The 26346-nt window shown below is 42.4% G+C and overlaps 1 protein-coding gene across 5 annotated transcripts in view; it reads left to right on the top strand.

The window, feature by feature from the left end:
• Positions 1-26346, top strand: part of mao (monoamine oxidase) — a 35705-nt gene that overhangs the window by 4949 nt on the left and 4410 nt on the right. For all 5 annotated transcript variants that reach the window (XR_013935895.1, XR_013935896.1, XR_013935897.1 and 2 more), the window contains exons 2-14: positions 8962-9056; positions 9736-9873; positions 18913-19017; positions 19092-19183; positions 19377-19518; positions 22053-22202; positions 23014-23173; positions 23261-23357; positions 23884-23937; positions 24022-24079; positions 24158-24255; positions 25306-25417; positions 25707-25769. Coding sequence is in view for 1 of the 5 variants with exons in the window: in XM_080478098.1 (XP_080334224.1) it covers positions 8962-9056; positions 9736-9873; positions 18913-19017; positions 19092-19183; positions 19377-19518; positions 22053-22202; positions 23014-23173; positions 23261-23357; positions 23884-23937; positions 24022-24079; positions 24158-24255; positions 25306-25417; positions 25707-25769 (1364 nt within the window). In the remaining 4 variants the exon portion in view is untranslated. The remainder of the gene's footprint in view (positions 1-8961; positions 9057-9735; positions 9874-18912; positions 19018-19091; positions 19184-19376; positions 19519-22052; positions 22203-23013; positions 23174-23260; positions 23358-23883; positions 23938-24021; positions 24080-24157; positions 24256-25305; positions 25418-25706; positions 25770-26346) is intronic.

Here is a 26346-nt window from a genome sequence, read left to right as displayed (position 1 = left end):
CCCGCAGTATTCCATAAATTAGCCGTGTCATCGTTTAAGGTGCAGGGTTCAAAGCGTGTTAAAAAAGTAGTGGCTTATAGAAATGTATTATTAAATAACTGTAGAAATTACGGAATGTTGCGGCGGTATATATGTACCAAGATGTGACTCGATTTATTTCAGTGGCTGAGTCCCACAATGCATTGCACCATGACGTTTCTTGTTTGGGAACTCACAGAATCCCACATCCAGCTTTAACCAGAAGCCCGCCAGTGTCAAAAATGGGAATAACTAAAGCTTTTGGTGCTTATTTTTTCTTTTTTTTAAACTGCAACGTCAAAGAAAATTTCTCTTGGTTCAAAATATAAACCTTTCAACTATTTTGTCTTCTCATATGTATAAAATAATGGTTGTTTCCTACACCTTCCAGTGTTGCTTTGCTCCTGTCACGTCATGACGCTAGTTTACCTGACCTCACAGACACGCAGACAAAGCTCCGACTGTAGGAAATAACCCCACGTGCCCTGTTACAGACTACACCACCCCTACGATCTGATCGTAACTTCAAACGGATGGTGCAAATATATTCAGACTGAAGTGTTTATATGGTGAAATTTAATCGGATTGACTTTTGGTCAATGTAACAACAGCTACTGGTTCGGCCTCGGCGATTAACGATTTTTTTGGGGGGTTAATTCGAGTTCTTTGTTGTGGATGATTTCTTCTCTTGCCATGGCACACTTTTACCGCACTGTAGCTATGGAGCTACCTGTGTAGCTTCTGTAGCTTCCCCTTGCTTCTTTCAGAGAATTTATTTTTATTTATTTATTTATTTTTTACAAAAAAAACATCTGCTGGCACTTTGATTCCAGGAGGTAAATAGGGGTTCGTTTTGTTAATTTTGATTAAAAAAAATCTAAACTTGTTTTGAGACATGTGTGTCATTTGTAATTTATTATTTTATTTTTTTTTAAAGTAGGGGGGATAATAAAATCAGAAAAACAATTTGTAAATCAAATCTTTCTGAGAAAATCATAGATTTTATTTTTAGGCCATGTCGCCCAGCCCTACTACTGGTCTCTGCTGGTCTGATTCAGGTCTGTGTCAGCCTATCTTGGTCACTGCTGGCTGACTCATGTCCTTCTATATCGATCTGATCCTTGTGTGTTCTGGTACGTTGTGGTGTCATGTTGCCCTATAGTGGTAAATGGTGGACTGATGATGCTCATCTACTGATCTACTCCAGTCTATACTGGTCCAATGCTGATGTGATGCTGGTCTGAGGCTTCTCTATGGAAGTCTCGCTGATCAGCAATGGTCTGTGCTTGTCCATGCAGGTCAGACTCGAGACTTGTTTACACTGATCTGATGCTAGTGGTTTTTCTTGTGTCTCTCACTAGTCTACTTGTCTACACTGATCGGTATTGGTCTGATAATGGTCTCTGGTAAACTGATGCTGATCTATACTGCTTTACTGTGGTCTGACGCTGGTCTCTGTTGGTTTATGCTGACAGACAGACAGATGGATGGATATGCAGGTCTATGCAGTTTCTTCAGTGGAAGTAAAATGTGTTGAGGCACTAGTACCGCTCCCATGTCTGTCTGGATCATCTAAAAATCATGTAATTGTTTGCTGGTATTGGTCCTCAGTGTTTTTGACCGTAAACACCCACTCAGTCTCAGCGTGTCGCGGACATAGGATGGGGGTGTGATTGCTGCGCGTCTTGTAAATGTCTCTCCACTGCGGATCGATAAAGAACATTTTAAGAGGCCTGACTCAAGTGGCTCAATTGTCACTCGGATACGATTGGATTTAAATTTTTTGGTGTGTGTTTGTTTGTGTTCCTGGGAGAACACGAACAAACGCTGAGGCTCAGACACATCAAGAGAATGAAATGTCACGCTGTGACAGCGTTCTGCAGCTCAGCGTCCTGCAGACCTTCCTGACGAATGACACAGGGTTTCTAATGTGCTGTTACATACTGTGACACTTAAAAAATGTCCTATAAAGCTGTGCTGTTCTCACAGTGCACGCTGGGTCCAATTGAGCTCAGAAATAAGAAATATTTATGGCATAAAAGTGAAAAGATGAAAGCAGGTTGATTTCAAATGTTGCATTACAACATTACATCCAAATAACACAAGTAATGGTGGAAGAAGCCACAACTGTGCAGGACTTTAATGCCATTAATGTTCCAGAAATAAACAAATGTCCCTTGTTAGATAGTTACTGTTTGATGAGTTGTATGAATGGCTGCTATATTGGCTAAAATCTATTTTGTTGACAGCTTCATGTTATTCACATGAATTGTATCTCCTAATTTCACTTTATAACACAATTTAATCAATCCAAATGAGGGAGAATTGAAAGTCCAATGCTATGAAGACGACAACCAACTGTACACTCTGAGATCTTCTGTATGGAAAAGTAGGCGAAACTCCCCTAAAGTGGACAATCGGACGCTACCTTCACACCACTTTCACCCCTCTAAATATCAAGCTGACAAGATATACCCCAAATCGTGCTGCTTGACTTCTAAATGTTCATAATATGAGCTACTAGTGAGTGCAGAGATAAAGAAGTTACTATAGCTTAAGACATTTGAATATTGGTTTTTTTGTATCTCTATGGTTTAAGTTAATATCAATCATGACAAACAATTTGACAGGAATAATGTTGCGATAACCTTTCAGAGTGTCCCGTTATTCAAGAAAAATCTAATTTCCTGCTTGTCTGCCACTTTCTATGGTGGTCTATGATTTTCTGTGGTGGACTGATGATTTTCTGTTTAAGAGTATGATATTGTGCTGACACCCTGATGCTGGATGAGCAGAATGATGGCAGTCCAATGCTTCTCAAAGCTGCTCCAAGAGGAATCTGTCGGTGCTTCAAAGATGAATGCATTCTTTTGAAAATCCCAGCTATGTACCGTAACTGTGTCCTGATCCGTTAGTGACACCGATATACCAGTAAATAAAAAGCATTGATCGTAGGATTCAGGTCAAATACGGTCATAATGGAGGTTTTTTGGAACTATAGCAGCATTCTGTTGTCATACAGTGATATCTGGTGGACACGGGTGGTATCAAAAGGCTGCATGTGGTCATTTTGATTGATAAAGTTGCGCACGCACGCACAGACACACACACAGAGACAGTTTGTTCCTGCCAAGTGGCTCCATTCTAACAATTGCTGTTGTCAAGGTAACGGTCTGTATCTCTTGTTCCATCACACAGGAGGCGAAATGAAACACAGCATGCATGCATGTTTGAGTGTGTGTGTGTGTGTGTGTGTGTGTGTGTGTGTGTGTGTGTGTGTGTGTGTGTGTGTGTGTGTGTGTGTGTGTGTGTGTGTGTGTGTGTGTGTGTGTGTGTGTGTGTGTGTGTGTGAGAGAGAGAGACGCCACACAATCAGTTCAAACTGGAGCCCCGAGGTGCAGCAGGTACCTGATGTGTCTGACACGGTCAAGTTTGCTGCAGGTCCTTCAAGTCGTGGAACTTGTGATGAAGGGTCTTCAAGGATCGGTCCTGTTCGTTTAGCACATCCCACGAATGCACCATAGGATTGTGATCGGGGGAATTTGGTGGGTAAGACATTCAAACTGATTCTTATTTCCATATCCAGTGAATCGGTGAATACTGTTTCCATGAAAGGTGTTTCCTAAAGTTTCCCAGCAGAACATTGTCCAGAGCATCATGCTGCCCGACTGGTTCACCTTCTTCCCAGAATGCATCCTGGTGCCATGTGTTCTCCCGAGTGCAGTCCTCTTCACACCACATTTCAGTTGAAAACTAGAAAACATTCTTAGCATTTGAGGTCTTTCTTTACGTGGCAGTGGCGCTTGGAGCCACTCAAAGTGTAACTTTTTGAAAACACTGCTACTGGTCATGTGGCCGTTGTAACTAGTACTTCTGCACCTGCTCAGTAGCTGGCCACTCAGTGGCCTTCATGGTTAATGAAAAGGGTCCTTCTCTCCATTTGCTCTATTGTGTGTCAGATTTGATGTTTTTCTGTAATCATCAATACTCCCTTTTAGATTGGAATACTGTTGATCACGTTAATGTAGGAGACACCACTTCCAGCTGTGGCGTAAACCTCTCGTCCCTTCCCTCTATCAATGCACGTGCTCAAAGGAGAGCTGGCGGGCTGAGAAGCCGGCCGGCCGGGCCTCAGATGGCAGGAGGACGACTGCGCTTCAAGGCGGCTGCAGCCGTTTGATAAATATCAAGTCTTTAGGTGCAGGAAAGCCTCCAACAGCAGAGAGAATCGGACTCGGAGAGAGAAGAGGAGCGAAGATCTGTCTTCTCATTGATTTTTCATGCTTTCCACCAAAACACAGGCTGACCTTTTTACTTCATTTATAAGTTTAACACGCAGATTTACCATCGCTCCAGGTGCAAAGAGCCTGTTTGGAAGGAAAAGAGCCAAATGGGTGGAGAAAGTGTTGTTTTTAACCCCTGGTGCAATTATTTCTAACGCTTACACCTACTGGCAAGCATCTGTTTTGAAGTAGTTTTATAGTTGGTTGGTGTCTGAAATGATACTGGATGGATTTAGATTTTTGCTTATTTAGTTGATGTTGTCGTTGTGTTTAGAGCTTGTAGAACGGTTCTCTTACAGTGTTCTTATACCCAAGCTCCTCTGGATTTAATGTAAAATATCACTATATTTTGAAACGGATGGTTGAGGCAGATCGTTCGATCTACCATCAAATCAGGATGCCATTTCCTTCAACAGGTAAAATTATACACAAATCTAGTTTACCTGTAGGTCATGCAGATTTGTAGGTTTGTAGATCTGTAGGTTCAGTTGTTTTGTAAATGAGAATAGTGTGGATATTTTACGGTAAAACTATGAACTCCCCAATAATATAATACAATGCTAAAAGATTTGTTCTTCCAACCATAGATGACAGTGTTGCCGTCTCTTTTCCTAATTCCTCAATGCAACAAATGGCACAAAATCTGCTTGTATTTTCAAGAAATAAAGTCCTACTCATGTTTCATAACAATATTTGTTCCACTTTTTACATTTTAAAAGGATTTCAAATGTAATACAATGATACTTTATTTAATTTATTGGAAAAATGTTTTTAAAATGATGACATTATTGGCTTTATCACATTTAAAATGACCTACATTTGTACTATATTGGAAGCTATTCTTACATCATTGCTTGTTTACTGGCCACTGAGGTCAAATTCTACCGGTGTCTGTCATAAAGAACTGAAGTATTTTGCTCTAATTGAACAGAACTGTCAGTCTGGCTCCTACAGTATAGAAATCTGTTTGTATGCACACAGTTATGAGTGGATTTGCTTGTGAAAATGATAATTCAATGGTCAGTGGGAATGATTGCAAGACTTTAAAAAAAAAAAAAAAAATGGTGGAGTAAATGGTTGTTGCATGTGGACCTGGAAAATGCCTCCTCTAATCACTGTGGACAGGCGCGCTGCATCTGGCAAATGTTGCTGTGTGAGTGTTTGCAGTCCTCAAAATATGGCCTGCAGGAGTCTCCAAATTCTTCCTCGAACACATGAGGACAGTGGAGGAAAGGGTTAACCTGGGTCTACGACATGTGTCAGTCGGTTTGTTTTGTTTGTCTTTCTGTTTCAAAGAAACCCGCAGACCGTTGGCCGTTTTTCCGCCTCGCTGTAGCGCCAGTTGAATTTCAATCTGTGCCTCTCAACTTGGCCTGAAAATCGGAAACAGTAGCAGCATGTTGATTTTTCCGTTCCCCCTCTTTGTGCCGCGGCAGCGAGGAATGGAGGCCTTTTTGAAGGGGAGAGTTATTGCCCCAAATCAAAGAAAAATCAAAGCCTCAATTTGTGCAAATAAACTCTGAGATCAAAGCTTCATCCCGGACGAGAAGCTACTTTTCTCTGAGATTCACTGCGTGAACAGGAGCGGCAGACAGACGCTCATTGTTTCCCAGCCGACGCCGACCTTTTGAGCAGCTAATAGCATCAATTCCCGTGTCGGGTAAAACGCTGGCAAGCCGCCTCTGGTCGGAGCTGATGCCTTCAGCCGGGCGTGTTTGTACAGGAAGAGCAGGCCGAAGCCGCTTAATGCAGAACAAAGTATGTTTAAACCAACATAAACCCCGCTAGCTTTGACGGGGCTCGGCGGGATTTGGACGGAGGCGAAGATGTTGAGGTAAGATGGGGAATTCGGAGCAAAGGCCAGGAAAACATTTGCACAGACGTGGGCGTCTGTGGAGAGCCGAGTTATGAGATATTGAGTCTGTTGCAGTGCAGCTTCTACTACAACTACATGCTTCCCATGATGTTTTCCCTTCATGACTTTAGGTTTCATTTCCAGCAGTCGTAGCCTCAGGCCTGTTGAAACATGACAAACCGGCTTTTTCCGGTTTGTTGCAGAGGAATTAGCTATTCCTTTCCATTAAAGCAGAGGTTTTCAACGTGCGGCCCGTGGGCCAACTGCGGCCCACAGCAGCATTTCTGCTGGGCCTAAATGAATTCTAGTTTTTAGTTTTAATCCAACTGAGCATGTCTTTGAAAGGACGAATCTCTGTTTCCTGGTCTTTGGCGACATCTATAGGTGAGGTTGAGGGATAAGCTGTAATTACAGGTGTGGCCTTTAGGGGCATCGTGACTCACCAAATACACCAAAACAAATGCAGAAGAGATGGAGAACATAGAAATATAGAAGTAGACACCTGCTCATAGACTTCTATATAACACTGAGTTATATAGGTCGATGCTCCTGCTCCTCCTGCTGGAGAAATCCAACATGTCACTCGATTCCGCTAACCAAATGTGCCGTTGGCGAATGTCTGCGCTCTACTAAAACTTGAATTTGACAGAGCCTCATTTACTTTTTATTTTGGGATTGTTTATATGCATTTTACCTCTGAGGACAATCACAGCAATGAAGTCGCACTTTTAACAATATATCTGACGTCTGCAGTTATTTTTAAGTGCATTGAAAAAATAATTTGAAAATTGAATTGAAACTTGAATTTGTCTTTTAAAAAAAATGTTATTATTTTTTTTTGGGCCAACTCGCCCAGGCCTAGTACTTCCCGACTGTATTCCCTTTGCCATTCTGACGATATGTGTAAAATCTCAGCTTAATATCTTCAGATTTAGAGGAGGCTCATCACTCAGGAAGTTTGATCTATTTTCACATTTTCACACCTTCCGAATGAGTTAGTTTCTGACAAATGCGTTCTGTAAACGTTGTAACGACACTGCATGACTGAGAATTCCAAGCAGTTTGATTACAAAAGTAGGCATGTTGCAATGAAAAAAATCTGCCAAAATAAGGTGACATTTCAGAATGTAAAGGCCAGTGAGCCTCTTAATATTATTCAACTGAAAAAATGTTTCGGGATGTTCATTTGAATGGGAAAAGGAAAAGACTTAGGGGTTACCAACGATGATTGATTGAGTTTGATGTTTTTGAACCACTCCAATAGTAGTAGATTGATTCAGATTTTTGTTTCTGACTTCTTTGTGGTGCCGATCCGATATGTTTCAATAAATCCTCCCACAATTCCATTGTGTCACTTTTGTTTCTGTGTGCTCTGTCAAATCACTGCTTCACGACTGCAACAAAAAGAACAAGCAGGTTGTTGTTGTTGTCGTAAAGTAGCTCTACCTGCCTTCGCTACTATTTGTGTCAGTCACTGAGCGTTATGTGCTCCACTGACGTACAGGCCAGCACTGTAGAGCCTGCACCACATCCCTGTGTGTGTGTGTGTGTGTGTGTGTGTGTGTGTGTGTGTGTGTGTGTGTGTGTGTGTGTGTGTGTGTGTGTGTGTGTGTGTGTGTGTGTGTGTGTGTGTGTGTGTGTGTGTGTGTGTGTGTGTGTGTGTGTGTGTGTGTGTGTGTGTGTGTGTGCACGACTACGCTGGTATATGTTATGTCTCAGTGAATTAAAGTTATGACAGGACTTGCCCTGGGTCAGTGTGTGAAAAGTCGTTTTCCTGCCGCGGTTGGTCGGTCAGCGGGGAAGTGGCTCTTTTCTCTGCCCGCTCGACGTCTCCTCACATGATCCGCAGGTCAGCTGCCTCGTGGTTTTCTGTCCCTCGGTCATGCGCAGGTTTCCCGCCCGTCTTTTCCACAGTACGATGAAGTCCAAGCCTACAACACGCTGGCTGACAGACTCGCATCTCGATAAAACACGAGTTTAATCTTTGTCTTTATTGTCAGATTTGTTTTCATTAAATCCCCTTTCAGCTCTCCACTTTGTCTGAAAGTTATCTAATCAATCAGTCACAGCCTCACAAAGACGTGATGAAGTGGATCTTTAAAGGAAAGGCGTGGCACTAATCCGTCCTGTCAGAGTTTGACAAACCTCCTCCACCCTCTCCGTCTCTTTACTTGGAAACAAACGAAAGAGGAAATAAGAGAAATGAGAAGAGGTTTACTGATGGTGCAGGATTTGAACAGGAGCCGTGTTGTGTGCAGCTGTACTGGTTAGTGTGGAGTTGCGTGTTCTTTCCCATGTTTTTACTTTATTTTTTTACCACAGTTAAGAAAACACACGTTTGAAGGGAGTTGATTTATTCAGGATGTACTCTGCCTTCATGTATAGGAAGTTGGAATCAAGCTCCAGCAACATGAAATCCCGAGGCCTCACTTACACAACGTTATCAAGTGAAAATGGAAAACTTTCATAGTGTTTTCCTTCCAGTCATACTTCAGTCGGAGGTTTATTGTATATTGTTAAACTGTTTTATAGTAGAGTGTTTTATATTTTTATCTATAGGGCATACTGAATATTTTGCTGTTTCTTCTTCTTTTTTCTTTTCTTTCTACTTTTTTCGCTGCTGTAACAAGTAAATTTCCCCATTGTGGGATGAATCAACTAAACTGGCATCGTTACCAAAACGTCGCCATGCAAACGCAGAACTTTTCTGAAACGCACAATGTAAAAACGATGCGTTTTCACTGGCGAACGGGAGGAAGTGGTGTAAAAGAAGGATGTGCTCATTGTTTCTTTCGGTTTCCGCAGGTCTGAGCGCGGCGAAGCTCGTCAGAGCCAGCGGCCTGAACCCAGTGGTGTTGGAGGCGAGGGATCGAGTCGGCGGGCGAACCTTCACCGTGCGGGTAAGAGCTGGACTGTCCACCATACCGCTGCTGGTTATTATGACAGGGCGTTGTCCACGTGTCTGAAGGGATGCTGTTAACAGGTAGTGGACTTCAAGTATCTCAGAGAGTATTACTGACTGACGGGAGGAAATTTCTTTCGGTCGCGTGCAGATTCAGACATATCGGACATATTGTAGTACTCATTCAGTCACTTTATAGCAGTTGTGGTAAAGAGAGGTCCCACTGGCACGAGACCTCGATATCGGTCCAGAACTTACTGGAGAGATCATTAATCTTGGTCTAGTACTGTCCCAATGCACTATCTATTTGTCATTGAAATAAGTTTGATATGATGCGTTGGAAACCTTATGTGTTTTTTAAAAAGTGGTGGAACCAGTCCAGAGCCTTGTGGGACTCCAAATAAAATAAGATGGGCTTTTTATTTTGATTGCACACTACTGTAATGAAATTATATTTTACAACTCTCGCTGTGATAGCAGTCCATGATATCTTGCTTCCACATTTGTTGGCCAATGCATTTTTACACACCCACACCTCTAGAACATCAGGCAGTCTAACAAACAAGACTGGAGTCCAAATCCAAGACACTGTCATAAATCCGATAGATGATTATCCGTCATAAAAGTCTTTTATCTTTTAATGAGTCGATATGCTTATTGCGTCTTCCTCTCTTCAGAATAAGGAGACAAAGTGGGTCGATCTCGGTGGGGCATACATCGGACCGACCCAGAACCGCATCCTCCGACTGGCCAAAGAGTACGGCATCAAGACCTACAAAGTCAACGAGGAGGAGAGCTTGGTGCATTACGTCAATGTGAGTGTCGGACCGTTTCCCTCTGTCCTGTTGCACACGTGTGTTCTCTCCACAATGTGTCGTGGGTTATTTACCGAGGATATCCTGATGTTGACCCATCATCCAACCAGGATTCTCTGGCTTCTTTCTAAAAGCGTTGCAGCCATGAAGGTTATGAGGGCCGGTTTGAAGTCGAAACCCCCAAAACACGTTTGTTTACATGACACCGATGCTCGGAATCAATGAAAACGCAACTTTTTGGAAACCACATCCAGGGTGGAACTTTTCACTCTATTGCTGTCTAAATGGACAAAAACAAGACGTTCTAGAACTTCTCAGGGCTCGCGCACCACAGCTAGAGTACATGATTCTTCTGCATATTGGCGAGTAGATGGACAATTACAAACATGGCGGCCTTCAGCATGTCATGACCCTCAGTCCATATTGGTATAGTGTACGGTGTCTCGCCATTGTTAATGTTTATAACCTATTGTTCTCTACACGCGTGTGTGTGTGTGTGTGTGTGTGTGTGTGTGTGTGTGTGTGTGTGTGTGTGTGTGTGTGTGTGTGTGTGTGTGTGTGTGTGTGTGTGTGTGTGTGTGTGTGTGTGTGTGTGTGTGTGTGTGTGTGTGTGTTTGTGTGGTTTCGTTATGAAAACAACCAACTGCAGCAACTCGTGGCCCAACATGCTAACGACATTGTATTCAGATGGTTGCTGTATAAAGACCTCCGGAGTCTAAACCTCCATCTCATGGATTTAGTGAGGATGTCGGTGCCAATGAAACCACAACTGTGAACTAATGCTGGTTGTAGAAGGGAATCTCACGGCCGTGTGTGAGAAGCATTAGGAGGAGCTGCCCGGCTCTTGTTGGCTTCGTGTGAATTTGTTGAGTTTCTAGAAATGACTGTGTTGTACGCGTTGTTATGTAAATGAAGTTGAATTGAATTTAATCTTCCAAACCTGCTACTGCAGCTCCAGTTTGGTAAATGAGTAAATCCAATTGACTATAGGTCTTGTTACATCCATCATCTGAACCCGTCGAACAAGCATCAACGGCTAATTAACAAAGCTAGCATACCGAATCTGATGTTGAAACGCGCTGGTTTTGTTTTTTTAATTTATCGCCGCGTGTCAGATTTCATCTGTTTACATAAGCTCGGCATCACAGGACCTCAAGCCACGCTGCTATTATTATTCATGTGTTTGTGAGCGACGGGACATTGTCGAACTCCGCGGCATGAGTGAAAAGACTGAGGATGTATCCTGATGGCTTGACGTCTACACACTTACCAGTTTGCATCATTTGTCGGCCTGCACTGTGGTGCTGTGGTCAGCAGTCCCACCTCACACAGCACTCTACCGCAATCACACTTCAATGTCAATCACACTTTTCTGCACGGCGCATGGACAGAAAACGCAATGCAGTTCAGCCGGTTTTGCAATATATTCATTTTGCACATTTCACGATATGTTTGATGTATTTCGTGGCCCTAGTGTAGATCCTGCTCTCTTTTAACTGCCCCCAAAACCAGAGACTGCCCAAACTCCATGAAGAGATGCATCAGCGTAGATCGAATAAGGCTCAGGGAGGATCAAGCGAGAGGAAACACCCAACGCTGGGTCCTTCTCTTGACTTCGTGCATGTCCAGCAGGCAGCTGGCCATCTTCCTCTGCAGCATTAGGAGCTGGAGATGCTAATCTCCACCTGAGGGATTTCAGTAATGCAGTTTCTCATGTCTTTAAGTGGTTGAAAGGAAAACTAAGAGAGCAGAAGGAAAGGCCATATTCCTTTTCTTGGTCTTCCCTTTGCTCCATATCTCATTAACACAGTTGCATTCCTCTACCTGATTTGATTTCTGGCTGATGCCCTTTACACTGGCCAAACTACTCCCATTGTAAACAGGAGGGCGGCTGCCAGCTTCCTGGGAATGGAGCGGGCTTATCTCCACCTCGGCTGCCTTAGGGTCATTTAATGGTGCCTTCGGGAGAGAACTTTGAGCGTCTGGCCAAAGGGAGTGGCGTTCTCTTAAGATGACGAAACACCCAAAATACTTTTACAGGTTAAGAAACTTAACTTGATGGCATCAAAGAAATTTGAGCAGTTGGTTTATTTGCACATCAGAAAACACGAAAATAGTAGTGGTAGTATTAAGCTGAAAACAATCAAATACTCGATTCCTTAGAAGTAATGGGCCTCACAAAGGGAAAGGTTTGAGTTTTCTGTGTAGTTGTATGTTGGTTTCCTCCAGTCACTCCAGGTTTTTTCTGAAATTTAAAGACAAAGTAAGTCAGCTTAAGTGGTGGCTCTGAATTCCTACCAGGCCCTAATTTATCTGCCGGGGGGGGGGTCACATAGTTTCAGGAGGAGTTGGAGTCAGAACGCCGAGACCCAGAATGGGTTTTGATGCTCTTAGATCTGTGATGCTGCAGGGTAATATAGTTAGCTCAGTGCTAACAAAGTATGAATGGATGGATGGATGGATGGATGGATGGATGGATGGATGGATGGATGGATGGATGGATGGATGGATGGATGGATGGATGGATGGATGGATGGATGGATGGATGGATGGCTAATCTGGACAAACTAGAGAAACTAGAGAAACTAGATTTTAAAGTGATATTTAAAGGAATGCAGAACGGCAGATGGGAAATTGAGACGTTATTTCAACATTTGAAGCTCTGCGTGTCAGAAACCTCAGCTGTCGACTTCTAGTATTTATTTTGCATCATTAAGTGATACTTTTGTCCCTTTTAGGGATTTTATTAGAAAAAAAACAACCAGGAAACCAGAGCTTAGACATCACACTCTGGCCAGCATGTTGCGCAACTACGATGCCGGTGTCTTTGCTTCAGGCTCCTTCTGTCCGTTCAGGGAACCAGTGAAGGGTCAGGGTTCTGTCAAGCTTGGTTTCACCGTGGGCTCAACATGGCTTCACCATTGACTTGACCTACTTCTGCAGTGCGGTGGAACATGATGTCGGACACAGAGAATAAACGTCTGGTTGAGCGAAGAGCGTTGTGTGATTTCTGAAGCCGTCGTCCCCCACGGGAGCTCCCACGTCTCTTTAGTTACTATCTCGGGAGGATCCGCTCACCGGCCCAGTGTGTATGTGTGCGTTTGTCAGTCATTTGCGTATGCATGACAGGGTTCCTCTGTTTTTCTGGGTCTCTTGCTTCCCAGAGCTGAGTCAGCACAAAGTATTTGAATCTTTTCCATGACAGATGTTGTCATTCAACCCTTTATTGGGCAAAAAAAAGTGTTGGGATTATTAATGCTAGTTAAAACATTGGTGCTATAAAGTGTTTCTTTCCTTTTTCTTTTTTCCCGATTAACATTTTTCGATTTCACAGTGTTTCATTCTCTTTTCATTAAATGAATCATGTTTGCTTCTAACTTTGTGCGTCGCTGCTCCTGATTGAAACATATTGAGTTGGAATATGAAAAGATAAGATGAAAAACTGGTTACACAAAAATGAATGCCAACCCAAGACCAAGACTTCATGCTTTATTACATCCACCAAGGACGTCATAAAATCATCTGTCTGTATCTATCTGTTCGGAAGATTACGTCAAAACTACTTCACAGATTTTGTAGAACTTTTCACCACAGATGGATATCAAGCCACGGAAGATTCCATTCCATTTTGGAGGTGATCCAGATCCGGATTCGGATTCTAGATCAGTGTTTCATTTTATAGGCTTTAAAAGGTTACGCTGAGTCACTGAACCTTGGTGTCCTCCGTCCCGCTCTCAGATATTTGGCAGTTTACTTTTAGTCTGTAGTCAAGGTTTGATTCTGCAGAGCAAACAGTTCATCGTTGTAATTTACTGACCAAATATTAACACAGAGAAACAGCTGGAGACGAGCCAGACGTTGATTGAATTTGGAAGTTTGTGTTTTGTTTGCCTTCACTGAAGATCTGAAATGTTTGAGCACGCTCATCATAGACCTACTTCATGTCATCTTGTCTTCATCCAAACATGGTTTGGAATGCAACGTGAGAAAAATATTTACAGTACTAAGCGTTACAGAACACAGAGTATTGAGTAGAAACTCACTATTCAGTGACTGGCTGTTAGAAATTATATACTGAACCATGTTGGCCCTAAAGGCTCTCTACTTGAGATTTACTTAAGCCACACACAAAAACAAACTAAAAACCTTGTTTTGCTTAAATTACACTCACTACACCCTCTTGTGGCACAAAGTGGTATTACAAGGGGAAAAAAAAAACTAGCCAATGCTCGCAAGTTAGCCTTTATTTTTTGATTATATATTGCTTCTAAAACTTAGTTCGACACCCTGATTTGACCCACATTGGTTCATTATTGTCAGTTATTCACGACGAGCACAGTTTAAACGTGATGTCTCCAGGACGGGTTTGTTCATCGGGATATTTTAGGACGGGGGTGTCAAACATACAGCCTATCGCCCTAAACCGGCCTGCAAGAGGCGCCGAGGTCTCACACACACGATTTAGGGTCTTCTATTATCCTCTCCTACGTCCATGGTCGCACTGCATCTAGAGAAATAAACGCAGCTGCAGTGGGTTGGATGATCGAGCAGTAAAAGGACACGAACAGTTCCTGAATGATGACCTTCTTCATCAAAATTGCCAGAAATCAGCTTTGTCCTGGAAACATGTTGCACCCACCATCACTGGCTTCGTGCTGTCGGTGCATCACTGCCGTGTTTTCACTCTAAGAAGCTTTGAAATAGTAAAAAAAAAAACAACAACACCATGACAAAGTTTCTTCCCACAGCGTATATCTGAAGAAATTAAAGCATGCAGTGTGATATTTGCAGCCTCTACATGTCTTCACAAGACAAAAGCTGGAGTAATAGTAAGCCAGCGGGTGTCCCGAGCCGGTGTGTAATTAGGGCTTGCTTTCAAGCGAGCCGCGAAGCTAATCAGCTTTTCCGTGGCCCGTTGTAATCCAAAAGGCCAGCGCCGGTTTCCCTTATCAGCAAACTGCTGGCTAACGGGCAGCTGCAGCTCTCAGCACTGGATTTATTAATGAGGTGTCACTCGTGAGGTATCAGAGATGGGCAGACAGACTTTGATTAAATACCGTCCCTGCTTATCGGAGATTGAGACGGAGCGTGGGATTGTCCCTCCGGTCCCCGCTGCGCCCGTTTGCGGGACCGCCGAGGGTCAGTGTGATGACTGTGAGGTACGAGAGTTATTTGGGAAATGAGGGCCGGTGCTGTCGAACAGCGGTCCTCGTCGTGAAGTCCGTTTATAAAAATATCCCTAACGGGCCCATTTGAAGCCTCGGCGCTGATTTATGAGGGTTATTTTTAGATTATTAAGTTTAAAGCTCTCCCAGTCTGAGTGTGTGTGTCTTTGGATTGTGAGATAAATTCTTTTTATAGGATTTCAGGAAGAAACTGATGTAATTTTGAGAAGATTTTCGGCTATTTATAGTGAAATATGTCAGATCGTGCTCAGTTTTATACTTTACAACAGATGTTGATAAACACAGATCATCCAGACTAGTGATGCACCAGTGACCAGCATCGGGTCCGATACGGTTACCTTCCTGTCTGTGGTTGTAATGTTATGACTGATTGATAAAAGCTCACGTTAGGGTTTTTTTTTCTTTAAAATTCCAAATATTATTTAGTCTCATTTGCTAATGATGACGTAGAGTTTATTTCGAAAAACTCTTCGACCGTCAATAAAATGAGCTTTTTCTTTTAACTTAGTAAAGTTTCTTTATTCATTCTGTTTGTTTCTCTTGTTTCTTGGCTTATTTTTTTTACTTGTTTGGAAATATATAAATTAATGAATAAATACGTTTAATTGATACTTTTACCAAAATCTGTACTTGAGTAAAGATTGTGACTGCGTTTGTCGACTCTGATTGCTGTGAGTTTCTGTTTTTGATCATTAAACTGGATTTAATGCTTTTTTGTTGTTATAGTTTTTTGTATTTGCTGAGTCTTCGAAATAATTGAGTTTCTCAAAGGGGGACTGATCAGTTTCCAGGCTCGACTGTCTGGGGTTTGCACATTCTTCCTCACAAGTGGCCTGAATAGATGAGTGGCCAGATGCTAAGTTTAGATATTGTTCAGTAGAAAATTGCTTTCCGTGGAGGAATTATCGCCTGTCTGGAGGGACGAGGAGAGATCGGTGTTTATCTCTTCGTGTAGTTACCTGCAGCTTCCCTGAAGCTTCTCTAGATCCTCTGAGAGGAGCCGACTCGGCTCGCCGGTGTGGAAACAGATGCTCCATCTCCTCCTCTTCCCTTTCCTCCTCCTCTTCCTCTGTATTCACATGACTGCCATCGCCATGGCGACAGACCTGCATGGACACTGTCGGCTGTGAGACTCGTCTGCATCGTCCTTCGCCCGCTGTCTTTTTGCGTAAAACAAAGTGCAAATCATACAAAAAATTTACCCTCCTGGTTGGGTTTTGGTTTTAACCCTTTAACGACCATATTTAAAAGCTTCCTTGTGTCTTTTTTCCCCCCCTTTCATATCTGCTGCTTGTTTCGGATTTTTAGAATTTGTGTATGAATAAGCGTGACATTCAGTCTTCAGTGCACCTGAGTGATTCATTTAAATGAAAAAAGACAAATACTGCACGATACTTACAAGAAAAAGGGTTAAGTCGCGACCTTGTGTGTGGAGGATCCTGATATCCGATGTACAAACTGTCTAAACTCTTCAAAAAAAATAAACAAAAAAAGAGCATTTATTTGCAAATAAGTAGGGTGGGAAAAAACAGCCAAGCCCGCCACTGCTCCCAGTCCATATTCTCCTGGACTTGGTAGTTTTATTTTGACAGTCACTGTCTGTCCACTAGCAGATTGGTGTGTGTGAGTGTGTGTGCGTGTGTGTGTGTGTGTGTGTGTGTGTGTGTGTGTGTGTGTGTGTGTGTGTGTGTGTGTGTGTGTGTGTGTGTGTGTGTGTGTGTGTGTGTGTGTGTGTGTGTGTGTGTGCGTGTGCGTGTGCGTGTGCGTGTGTGTGGTTTCATTGCAAAATCAAGCAACAGCACCAACTAGTGGCCCGACATGCTAACTACACCGTTTTCATTATTTCTGCCGTTGCCATGGAAACAGACATTGTTAAAACGTGAACCTTTTCTGAAAGCAGAATGATAATAATGACGTAAAGCCCTTAGTGAAACGGTGTCATTTAGAGAGAATTGTCAGTTCTAAATGGTGAAACACGTTTTATACTCACCGACATGTTTGATCGCATGCAGCTCCTTTGTAATGTTGGCTATGGTGGCTCGCTGTGGCGTAAAGTGAAAACTGCTACTACCTGAACAATTCCTCAACACTTCAGCCGTTCTGGGTGTATACAAGCTGGTTTCACCACAGTACTTTGACTTTGTTAGTTCTTTTTCCACCTTTTATGTAACCGGAGTTCTGATAAAAGTTTTATTGTATCGGTGTTGTGACATCATCAACTGAAGTCATCTGAGGAGAAAACGTCTCCGATAAGCAAACACTGATAAGTGCACTCTTAATGGCTTATCCATTAAGTGTTGGTGCCAGGACTTGTGGTAACCTGTTTTAAGATAAAGAGCCGTTGCCGTGACAAAGAACAGATTGTACAGTTTCACTACAAATCCTGTGAAGGCGCTTCTGCTTTTTAATATTGAAATGTTGATTTTTAGATCGACTTTACCAGTCGGATGTGGCGCAGACGTACAGGATCTTAATCTAGAAAAAACGCATTTTCAAGAAAAAGAAGCTGCTCAAAATGTGTGAAATTATCTATATCGGGGTGTCAAACATAAGGCCTGCGTGCTAAAACTGCTGGAGGCTCCAATCCCGCTGAAATTGTAAAAATTTCAAAGAAAATATAGATTTCTTAATAGATTCCTTAAGAGTAGCGACACAAAACAACAGTGAGAACTGAGCTGAGGTATCAGTGATGCTTGTCTAAAGCTATCAAACTAGCATCAGCCTCGAAGCCATGGTGTCAGGGTGACTTTGTAAAAACACCCATAATGCAACAGTGACTGGACATTTCACTGCATTTGGCACCAGAAGGTTTCATCAAAAGTTGCTGTTTAGATTGTAATAATTTTCTTTTGTAATTCTTTGGTTTTCGCGAACATACGGACATTTTCGTCACATTGGCTCGTTTTAAAAACATTGCTTCCTAAACGCAAAACATTTCTGACAAAAACGATGCGTTTTCACTGTAAATGTTGTCGTGGGAATGGAGCCGAGGTTGCATCGTTATGCGATCAATATGTCTCCTGTCAATCCGCAGCAATCAACTTCATTTTTTTTAAATAACATTTTTATTCGATTTTCAGACAAACAGGGAACAACACAACGGCGTAGCTACAGCGTCATACACCTTCATTTATATTCACATCTACGTCAAGTCTTGATAATAAGTATATAAGGTATCAGCTGGGGATTTCTGTTGGTGACACCATTATCTGTGAGACCAAGCAAGAGACACTTGAATTGGAACATTAAAAACAATGGACAATACATTTACAATGCGAGGCCAATAGAGCTGCAATTTACCATCGCGTTTGAAGCGACTCTGCCAAACTCTCACCTCGATAAGCCCTCGGCTCGTTGCGTGGTTGACAAACAGAGCAATAGTCCATGCTTACAAACCACTTTTAAATGTGGATTATGGTCTTTCTTATCAGGTTTGGTGGCTCTGCGCCGGTCCACCATTAAAACAACATCACGCTATGTTTTCTTAAGAGGATTCACAATCACTGTGACTCAGCAGAGTTAAACACAAATACCAAAACATATATTCTGACCAAAAGCAAATACATTTTCTCACTATGTCGCATCTGTTGGCTGATTAAGAAACTCTCTTTTGGTATTGGAATGACGATGTGGCGTTGGCGAAGGTCTGCGCTCTACCGAGTGACGTTCTACTTTTTTTTTTTTTTTTTGTCGTCAATCTGGATTTTAAGCTTTTTGAGGTTTTTTTCTTTTGAAAAGCCCCAAAGAGGCTGTTGGATGAAGCGTTACATGGCCTCCCAACCTTTTCAGAATCGGAACTGCAGTTTCCATACCTACGTTTGTGGTTCATGCTGTGATTCTGTGTGTCTCCCAGGGGAAATCCTACCCGTTCAGAGGCTCCTTCCCCCCCATGTGGAACCCCATCGTCTTGCTGGACTTCAACAACCTCTTCAGGACGATGGACGAGATGGGAGAGGAGGTGAGGCCACGCCCCACCGCGGCCTTCCTGGTTGTAGCCGTGCCTCCGTCTCAACGTCTCTCCCCGTGTTTCAGATTCCCAGAGAGGCTCCGTGGAGAGCGCCGCACGCCGAGGAGTGGGACAAGATGTCGATGCAGCAGCTCCTGGAGAAGATCTGCTGGACCAGGTAACGCTCAGGAAACGTCCCCGGGCTTTATTTCACCAGCGCACGAGGAAATCGAAGGAAATACCAGCGGAGGAAATGTCTCTCACTGTCTTAATAATAATGACGTTCAATGTAGAGTCACAAGACTTTATCTATGATGTCATCATAGATCATATTTGAGTTTATCGGCGTCTTCTCTCCTCTTGAATTGCAGCACCGTCCTCCGCTTCGCCACGCTGTTCGTCAACGTGAACGTGACCTCTGAGCCCCACGAGGTGTCGGCTCTGTGGTTCCTCTGGTACGTGAAGCAGTGCGGCGGAACCATGAGGATCTTCTCCACCAGCAACGGAGGACAGGTAACGTCTGAGTGCTCCGTCACGTGTCGACATAACATCCATCTGTGATGCTACGCACCTCATAAAGCTAAAAGTGCATTTTAACGTTGGGCATCGTCATCATCATCATCATCATCATCATCATCACACATGTCGACGTATCCAAATGTCACGTGTAAATAAAATAGTGTTTGTATATCTGATCTGCTCGTCCCTTTTATACAGTAACTCTGATCACTGCAGGTGAATAACGGCGCCTTTGAAAGTTGTGTTTTCCCCCCGTTTCCATGGAGACCGAGTCAGAGAGTTTTAAAAAAAATTGTTTTTTTTCCCAGTTCTACGGAGACAGGCTGTTTTTGAGAAGTTGCATTTGCCCTCGTTTTCACGAAGACGGAGTCGGGGAGTTTTAAAAAGTTGCATCTTCCTCCATTTCTACAGAAACGGAGCATTTTGGAAAAGTTGTGTTTCCCACCATGTTTCTATAGAAACAGACCATTTTGAAAAAGTTTTTTTCCCCCCGTTTCCACGGAGACAGAGTCGGACAGATATTAAAAAAAGTTGCGTATATAGTTGTTAGCATCCCAAAATGTAACGAGAGTCTTGCATTCTCACCTGAAAACATAGAAACTTAGTCTCCCGTCATGTCGGCGTCGAGTGTGAAGTTTTGAAGTTGGAATACCGGTCGTATTGACTGAAGCTTTTCAGAGTAACTCTACCAAAGATGTGCATGTTATTCTCTCTGGTAAACACACGCGACTATTTATATACAAATAGTGCTGAACCCGACTCCCACCAGAAGCTGGAGTCCTCCCAGAATCTGGCTTCATCTTTCCAGGAAGTTTCTCCCATTAGAAAGTTGACAGGAGGACAGAGCGGAGGAGGCACGGAGGAAGGGGGGGCTCCCCCACAGAGATAAATGAGAGATCCCACCACCTTGTAAATCAGCCTCAATCTGCCCCACCTCATCTCAGCATGTTTATGAGCCTGACAAAAGATGTTTTCCTGGAGTTCTCGGAGAGCTCAGGCTGCCCTGAAAGCTAAACGGTCCTGTTGCCATAGCGGCTGACAACTTGGGACTGTGTTTCGTTAAATAAACACGACTCCGGCTCTGCCCGGTGGAGACACGCACACATGGTGAAAGATCTACGGGTGTTTGTGTGTGCGTGCGTGCGCGTGCATAAGGAGTTATTTAATAATTTTTTCAGTCCAACTTTCCACCAAAAGTGCAAAAACAAACTCTCATTTAATCCAACGAAAGCCGTTCACAGGCTGTTTCACTGTTTCTGGAGTGACTGGCAGGACGATTTGTGCAAAATGCCACAGTGGAATCGGCGCAATGTGTTTCTGATCAGGGGAAAGAGAGAGATGTTGACACAAACCATATGGAAAAAGTCACATCCTGTTTAATTCTGTGTATCGGAGCTTTGGCAGCACTTAATCTGCCTCCGCCCCCTCAGCCTCCTCTTCATCAGTCAGCAGTCACTGGCCTCATAAACACTTTTTTTTTTGTTTTGGCTCGTGATGTGGCAGTTTGTAATAAAAGAAAGACTGTGGATTGAGGATTACACGTAACAGCAGGATTTCATTTAATTTCTTTTATTTTTTTATTTTTTATTAATTCACTTAAGACATGCAACAATTCAGTGTGTTGTATGTACATATATATATATCTATGTGTGTGTATGTATGTATACACACGCATATACATTTATTTATATATATATATATATATATATATATATATATATATATATATATATATATATATATATATATATATATATATATATATGCGTGTGTGTGTGTGTAAAAAAATCCTTATTGCTAATATGAATAAATACATTTGTATTCGACATGAAAACATATTTACAGAAAATAAATCTATATTTGACTATACATACATACATTCTACACCTAATTGACATGCCAAAAGAGGTAGGAGGAAGTAAAACGTATCTAATCCTACCCCTTTTCCAATATTCGACACTACTCATCCTATTTAATTATCTTCCTGTATTAAAAATTCTATAATAAAATGCAAACAGTAAGAATGTCATATAATGTCAGACATGAATATATATATATATAACCCTTATTGCTAGTAAAATACATTCGTAATTTGTATTTTACATGAAAATATATTCGCGCAAAATAGATTATCTGTATTTGTCTTTACATACACACACACACATACATACATACATACATACATCTTATATCAAATTGACATGCCTCAAAAGGAGTAGGAAAAAGTAAAACTTATCTAATCCTACTGCTTCTCTAATATTCGATACTCATCCTATTTAATTATCTTCCTGTATTAAAAAAATATACTTTTATTTCATTGAAATATGAAATAATTGCATTCATATACATTCAAACGGACAGTGCACACCTTTCCATTATACCTGTTCGCACCCAATTACATAAAACATAGTAACATTCACCGGTGTGTGATGCCATAAGCAGCTTTGATCAGTTGTATGTGTTGTGAGCCTGTATCAGAGCTGACGTCCTCCCTGCTCTCTCTGCCTGTGTCCCTCCATCTCCTATAGGAGAGGAAGTTCATGGGCGGCTCCAGTCAGATCAGCGAGAGCATGGCCAAGGAGCTGGGCGACCGCGTCAAGCTGCAGTCTCCGGTCTACAGCATCGACCAGAGCGGAGACATGGTGGTGGTGGAGACGCTGGACAAGCAGACCTACATGGTGGGTGGGGGCAGTTTGAGATCTTTGTTCAACGAACTGTTTACGATAACGTATTTCTTTGTACATACTCAATTGCTGTTTGGTTTCTGACACAAATTTAATATTGTTTCATCTTAATGCCTGTAATTGCTTGTTTTATATTATAAATAATAAATAAATAAATATTATTATTATTTATATACCATTGTATCAGGAGAAAGAAGAACAGTTTGTAATGCAGTATAGTTCATTTGTCTTCAAAGAAGAAAAAGTTTTTTTAAACTTATTATTGACGCCCCCCCCATGATAGGGAAATTAGCTATTTAAGAGCTTGTATAAGGTAAAAGTACAATGTATGTGTCTCCACAACATAAGGACTAAAAATTAACAAACTGAACATTTTGGACTGTTTTTTTTTGTGATATTCGCACAATGAACAATTAATAAAACAATTTCTATCTAAATATCCACCCGTGGTAGCACTCTGGTGGACAAACAGTAATTCAGTTAAACAGATTCACCTGTAATAAAGATGTCTGTGTACTTGGATACTGCAGGACCTTCAGTTGTAATGGAGTAATTTTACTTACACATGTTTGAGATCTTTGTTTTCTCATTGATATGAACGCATGTCGTCTCTGAATCTTATATCTGTAATAATAATAACCATATTTCCCCAGTATTACAACCTCCACTCACAAACTTCATTTGTCAATATTGCAGTGTTGCTGCCACCTGCTGGTTGTTCCTGCCATAACATCCCGATGCAGGTTAAGTGCTGTTTTCCTGTATTTGACAGTTCTGTGATTCTGTGTGTGTTTTCTGGTCTCAGGCCCGTTACGTCATCGTGGCCACGCCTCCCGGTCTCAACCTGAAGATGCACTTCAACCCCGAGCTGCCCCCGCTGAGGAACCAGCTGATCCACCGCGTCCCCATGGGCTCCGTCATCAAGTGCATGGTCTACTACCGAGAGAACTTCTGGAGGAAAAAGGGTGCGTGGGGAGTCGGCGGCGGGGTGGAGTAGAAGCGATCAGCCTTGATTTCTGATGTTTTCTCTCTTTCTTTTTTTTTTCCTGCAGGTTTTTGTGGCACGATGGTGATCGAGGAGGAGGGCGCTCCCATCGGTCTGACACTAGATGACACAAAGCCTGACGGGACCGTGCCTGGTATCATGGGGTGAATACAGAGCTTTGAGTTAGTTTAAGAAACAGATGGTGAACATTTATTACTGCAGTTTGTGCTAAACTTATCTTTTATGTTATAAAATGAGGTCTACTTTACTAAACATCACTCATGTTATTTAAGAAAAACCTAAAGCCTGAGCGTGTCCTGTGTTGGTTGGTTAAAAACTTTTTCTCAGACTTTCATATAATTCCATATAATCTCTCGAGATATTTTGGGTGACGGTGCCGTGTACCTCCCAAATATCGAAATGTCTTTGTTTTAAAAGGGAAGCATGTTGTAGTCCTCACTTTGTGGGTCCGATTTCCTTTAGTTGGTCCTCAAAACGTAGTGAATACAAGAACGTATGTGTGTGATGTAGACTATATAGACTACACAGGAACAGTTTTCCTCAGATATATCTAGGTGATCTAAATACTCCCTCGTATCGTATCAGTGCGTGGGCAAGTATTATACATGTTGAACAGACAAATGATGTTTTCTCTTCTGAATAATATTTAAAGTTTGTGTTTTTTTACAGATTCATCCTCTCCCGCAAGTGCAGAAAGCTGTGCAGCCTGACCAAAGAGGAAAGGTAGAGCGCCGGCGAACAGAGCATGTTGTCCCAGTCCCAGCAGCTGCAGGGGGGCTTTCATTCAAACCTCTTGTTGTGTTCAAGGTTGAAGAGGATCTGCGACATCTACTCCCGGGTGCTGGGCTCCGAGGAGGCTCTGCATGTGAGTCCGGACGCCGAGACCAACGCAAACAACTGAGGCGCTTCGGGAGTTCAGACCAGTCACATGTGTTTGTTTCAGCCGGTGCACTACGAGGAGAAGAACTGGTGCGAGGAGGAGTACTCCGGAGGATGCTACACTGCTTATTTCCCCCCGGGGATCCTCACGCAGTACGGCAGGTAAGAGTCCTGCAGGATATTTGAATGTTTTTGATGGACTGCAGCGGTTTGACAAGGTGGGCCGTGAATATCCACGCAAACGTTCTGAGTTTTTCAAGTCTCATTCAGGACCCAGTTACACTTCAAATGAAAGCAAATCATTTTTGTCGCAGAAAACTTTTGCATTTACGCACCAACTGTTTGAAAAACCCTGTCCATTTCCGGGGAAAAAGCAGAAGAGCTGAAAACTATGTAGTTAGCATGTTGGGCCAGTAGTTTGTGCTGTTGGTCGTTTTTGTAATAAAACCACACACACACATGCTCACAGAGAGAGATACACTCCAAACATTAACGATGGCAGGTCGATATCCTAAGATGGTTCATAGCTATTTACTACGACCGTGGTGTGAATGAGCAGCAGCAGCAGCGTTTCAAAAAGTTGCGTTTTCACCGTTTCTATGGAGACAGAGTGGAGTTTTTTTAATTAAGATGCATTTTCCCAATTTCAAGGGAGACAAAGCATTCTTGAAAAGTTCCACCTTGGAAGCTATTTTCAAAAAGTTGCATTGTCCACGGAGCCGAGTGTTTTCAAAAAGTTCACTTTTCCATAGTTTCCTTGGAGACGGAGCCCGAATATTTTCAAAAAGCTGCTTTTTCCACCATTTCCAGGGAGACTGAGTTGGGGCACTTTTTTAAAAAATTGAGTTTTCCTCAGTTTCCACAGAGACAGAGTGGGAGTGTTTTCAAATAATCGCGTTTTCCCTATTTCCAGGGAGACAATGTGTTTTTGAAAAGCTCCATATGGGAGCCATTTTCAAAAGTTGCATTTTCCACCGTTTCCATGGAGACTGAGTTGAAGCATTTTTTTTTTAAAATGTTACGTTTTCCCCTCAGTTTCCATGCAGACAGAGTTGGAGAGTTTTCAAAAAGTTGCATTTTCCACTTTACACCGCAGTGGTGTAAACTGACGCCCAAAACGCTATGAAAGTTTTACGTTTTAACTCGAAATCCTGACCTCATCAAACTGACTTTCCGAACGTTCTCGTGTTTGCCGTCACTTCCTGTCCACAGGGTGCTCAGGGAGCCGGTGGGCAGGTTGTACTTCGCGGGCACCGAGACGGCGACGGAGTGGAGCGGCTACATGGAGGGCGCCGTCCAGGCGGGAGAAAGAGCGGCCCGAGAGGTGAGAGCCGGGGCGAACTCTTCAAACAGCCGCCTTCCTCGGATCACTCACAAAAGTAGTAATAATAGATTCAGCTGCTGATCCTGATTCGTCAGAGACGGAGCGTGAAGGTCAGGACACAACTCCGACACCCGGAACTGACCAGCAGATGGCGACAGCGCTCATCTTCTTATAGCACCCTGAAGAGAAAGTTTCGATTTCAGATTCCGAAAATTATTATTATTTCCCTTTTTTTTTTTCGATTGCTTTTCCTTTTTTTCTAGTTTTTTATATGTGTTCTTCTTTGCAGATCATGTGCGCGATGGGGAAAATCCACCAGAGTCAGATCTGGCAAAAGGAGCCTGAATCTCAGGTGAGGAACATTTTTCTAAATATCTGATTGAAGAATGAGCAGCAGCACTGGATGGTACTTTGGGACTGATTGGAGCTTTGATTTCCATATTATAGTATAATTTAGGGTTTAAAATGCTTGTTTTCTTGATTCTAACGAAAAGCTCCATAACAGCAAACAAGCATCTTAGTTTAGCTATTCGACTCATGTGACACAGGTTGACTCGGGTTTTATCAAAGTGGTACTTTTACAAAATGAAAAAGAAAACCAACCTGTTCTCGATATATTTAGTATTTTATATAGTGCCAGGAAGACAGAGGAACCCCGAGAGGCAAAAAGATCAACCCCCCTCCCCCCATACAGGATTTACTGATTATATTAGAAGATAAAGGATATAAATAGACCTCAAAGAGAAAACTTTCAAGCAAAATCTTCAATTATATAAACCTTCGGCAAGGAGAAAAGATGTTAATCAGTTTAAAGAGGAAGAGACTTCGGAGAAAAGGGACAATGAGGACTTCTGAGAAGAAGATTGACGAGCAAAGCGTCTGCAGATTTCAAAGAAGAAGATGAATCATTTAGTGTTCAGCGACTTGGA

This window comes from Lipophrys pholis (genome assembly GCF_963383615.2).
Source record: "Lipophrys pholis genome assembly, chromosome: 13".
NCBI classification, from domain to species: Eukaryota; Metazoa; Chordata; class Actinopteri; order Blenniiformes; family Blenniidae; genus Lipophrys; species Lipophrys pholis.
The sequence above is the reverse complement of the archived record's forward strand: the minus strand, read 5'-3'. Positions and strand labels throughout refer to the sequence as shown.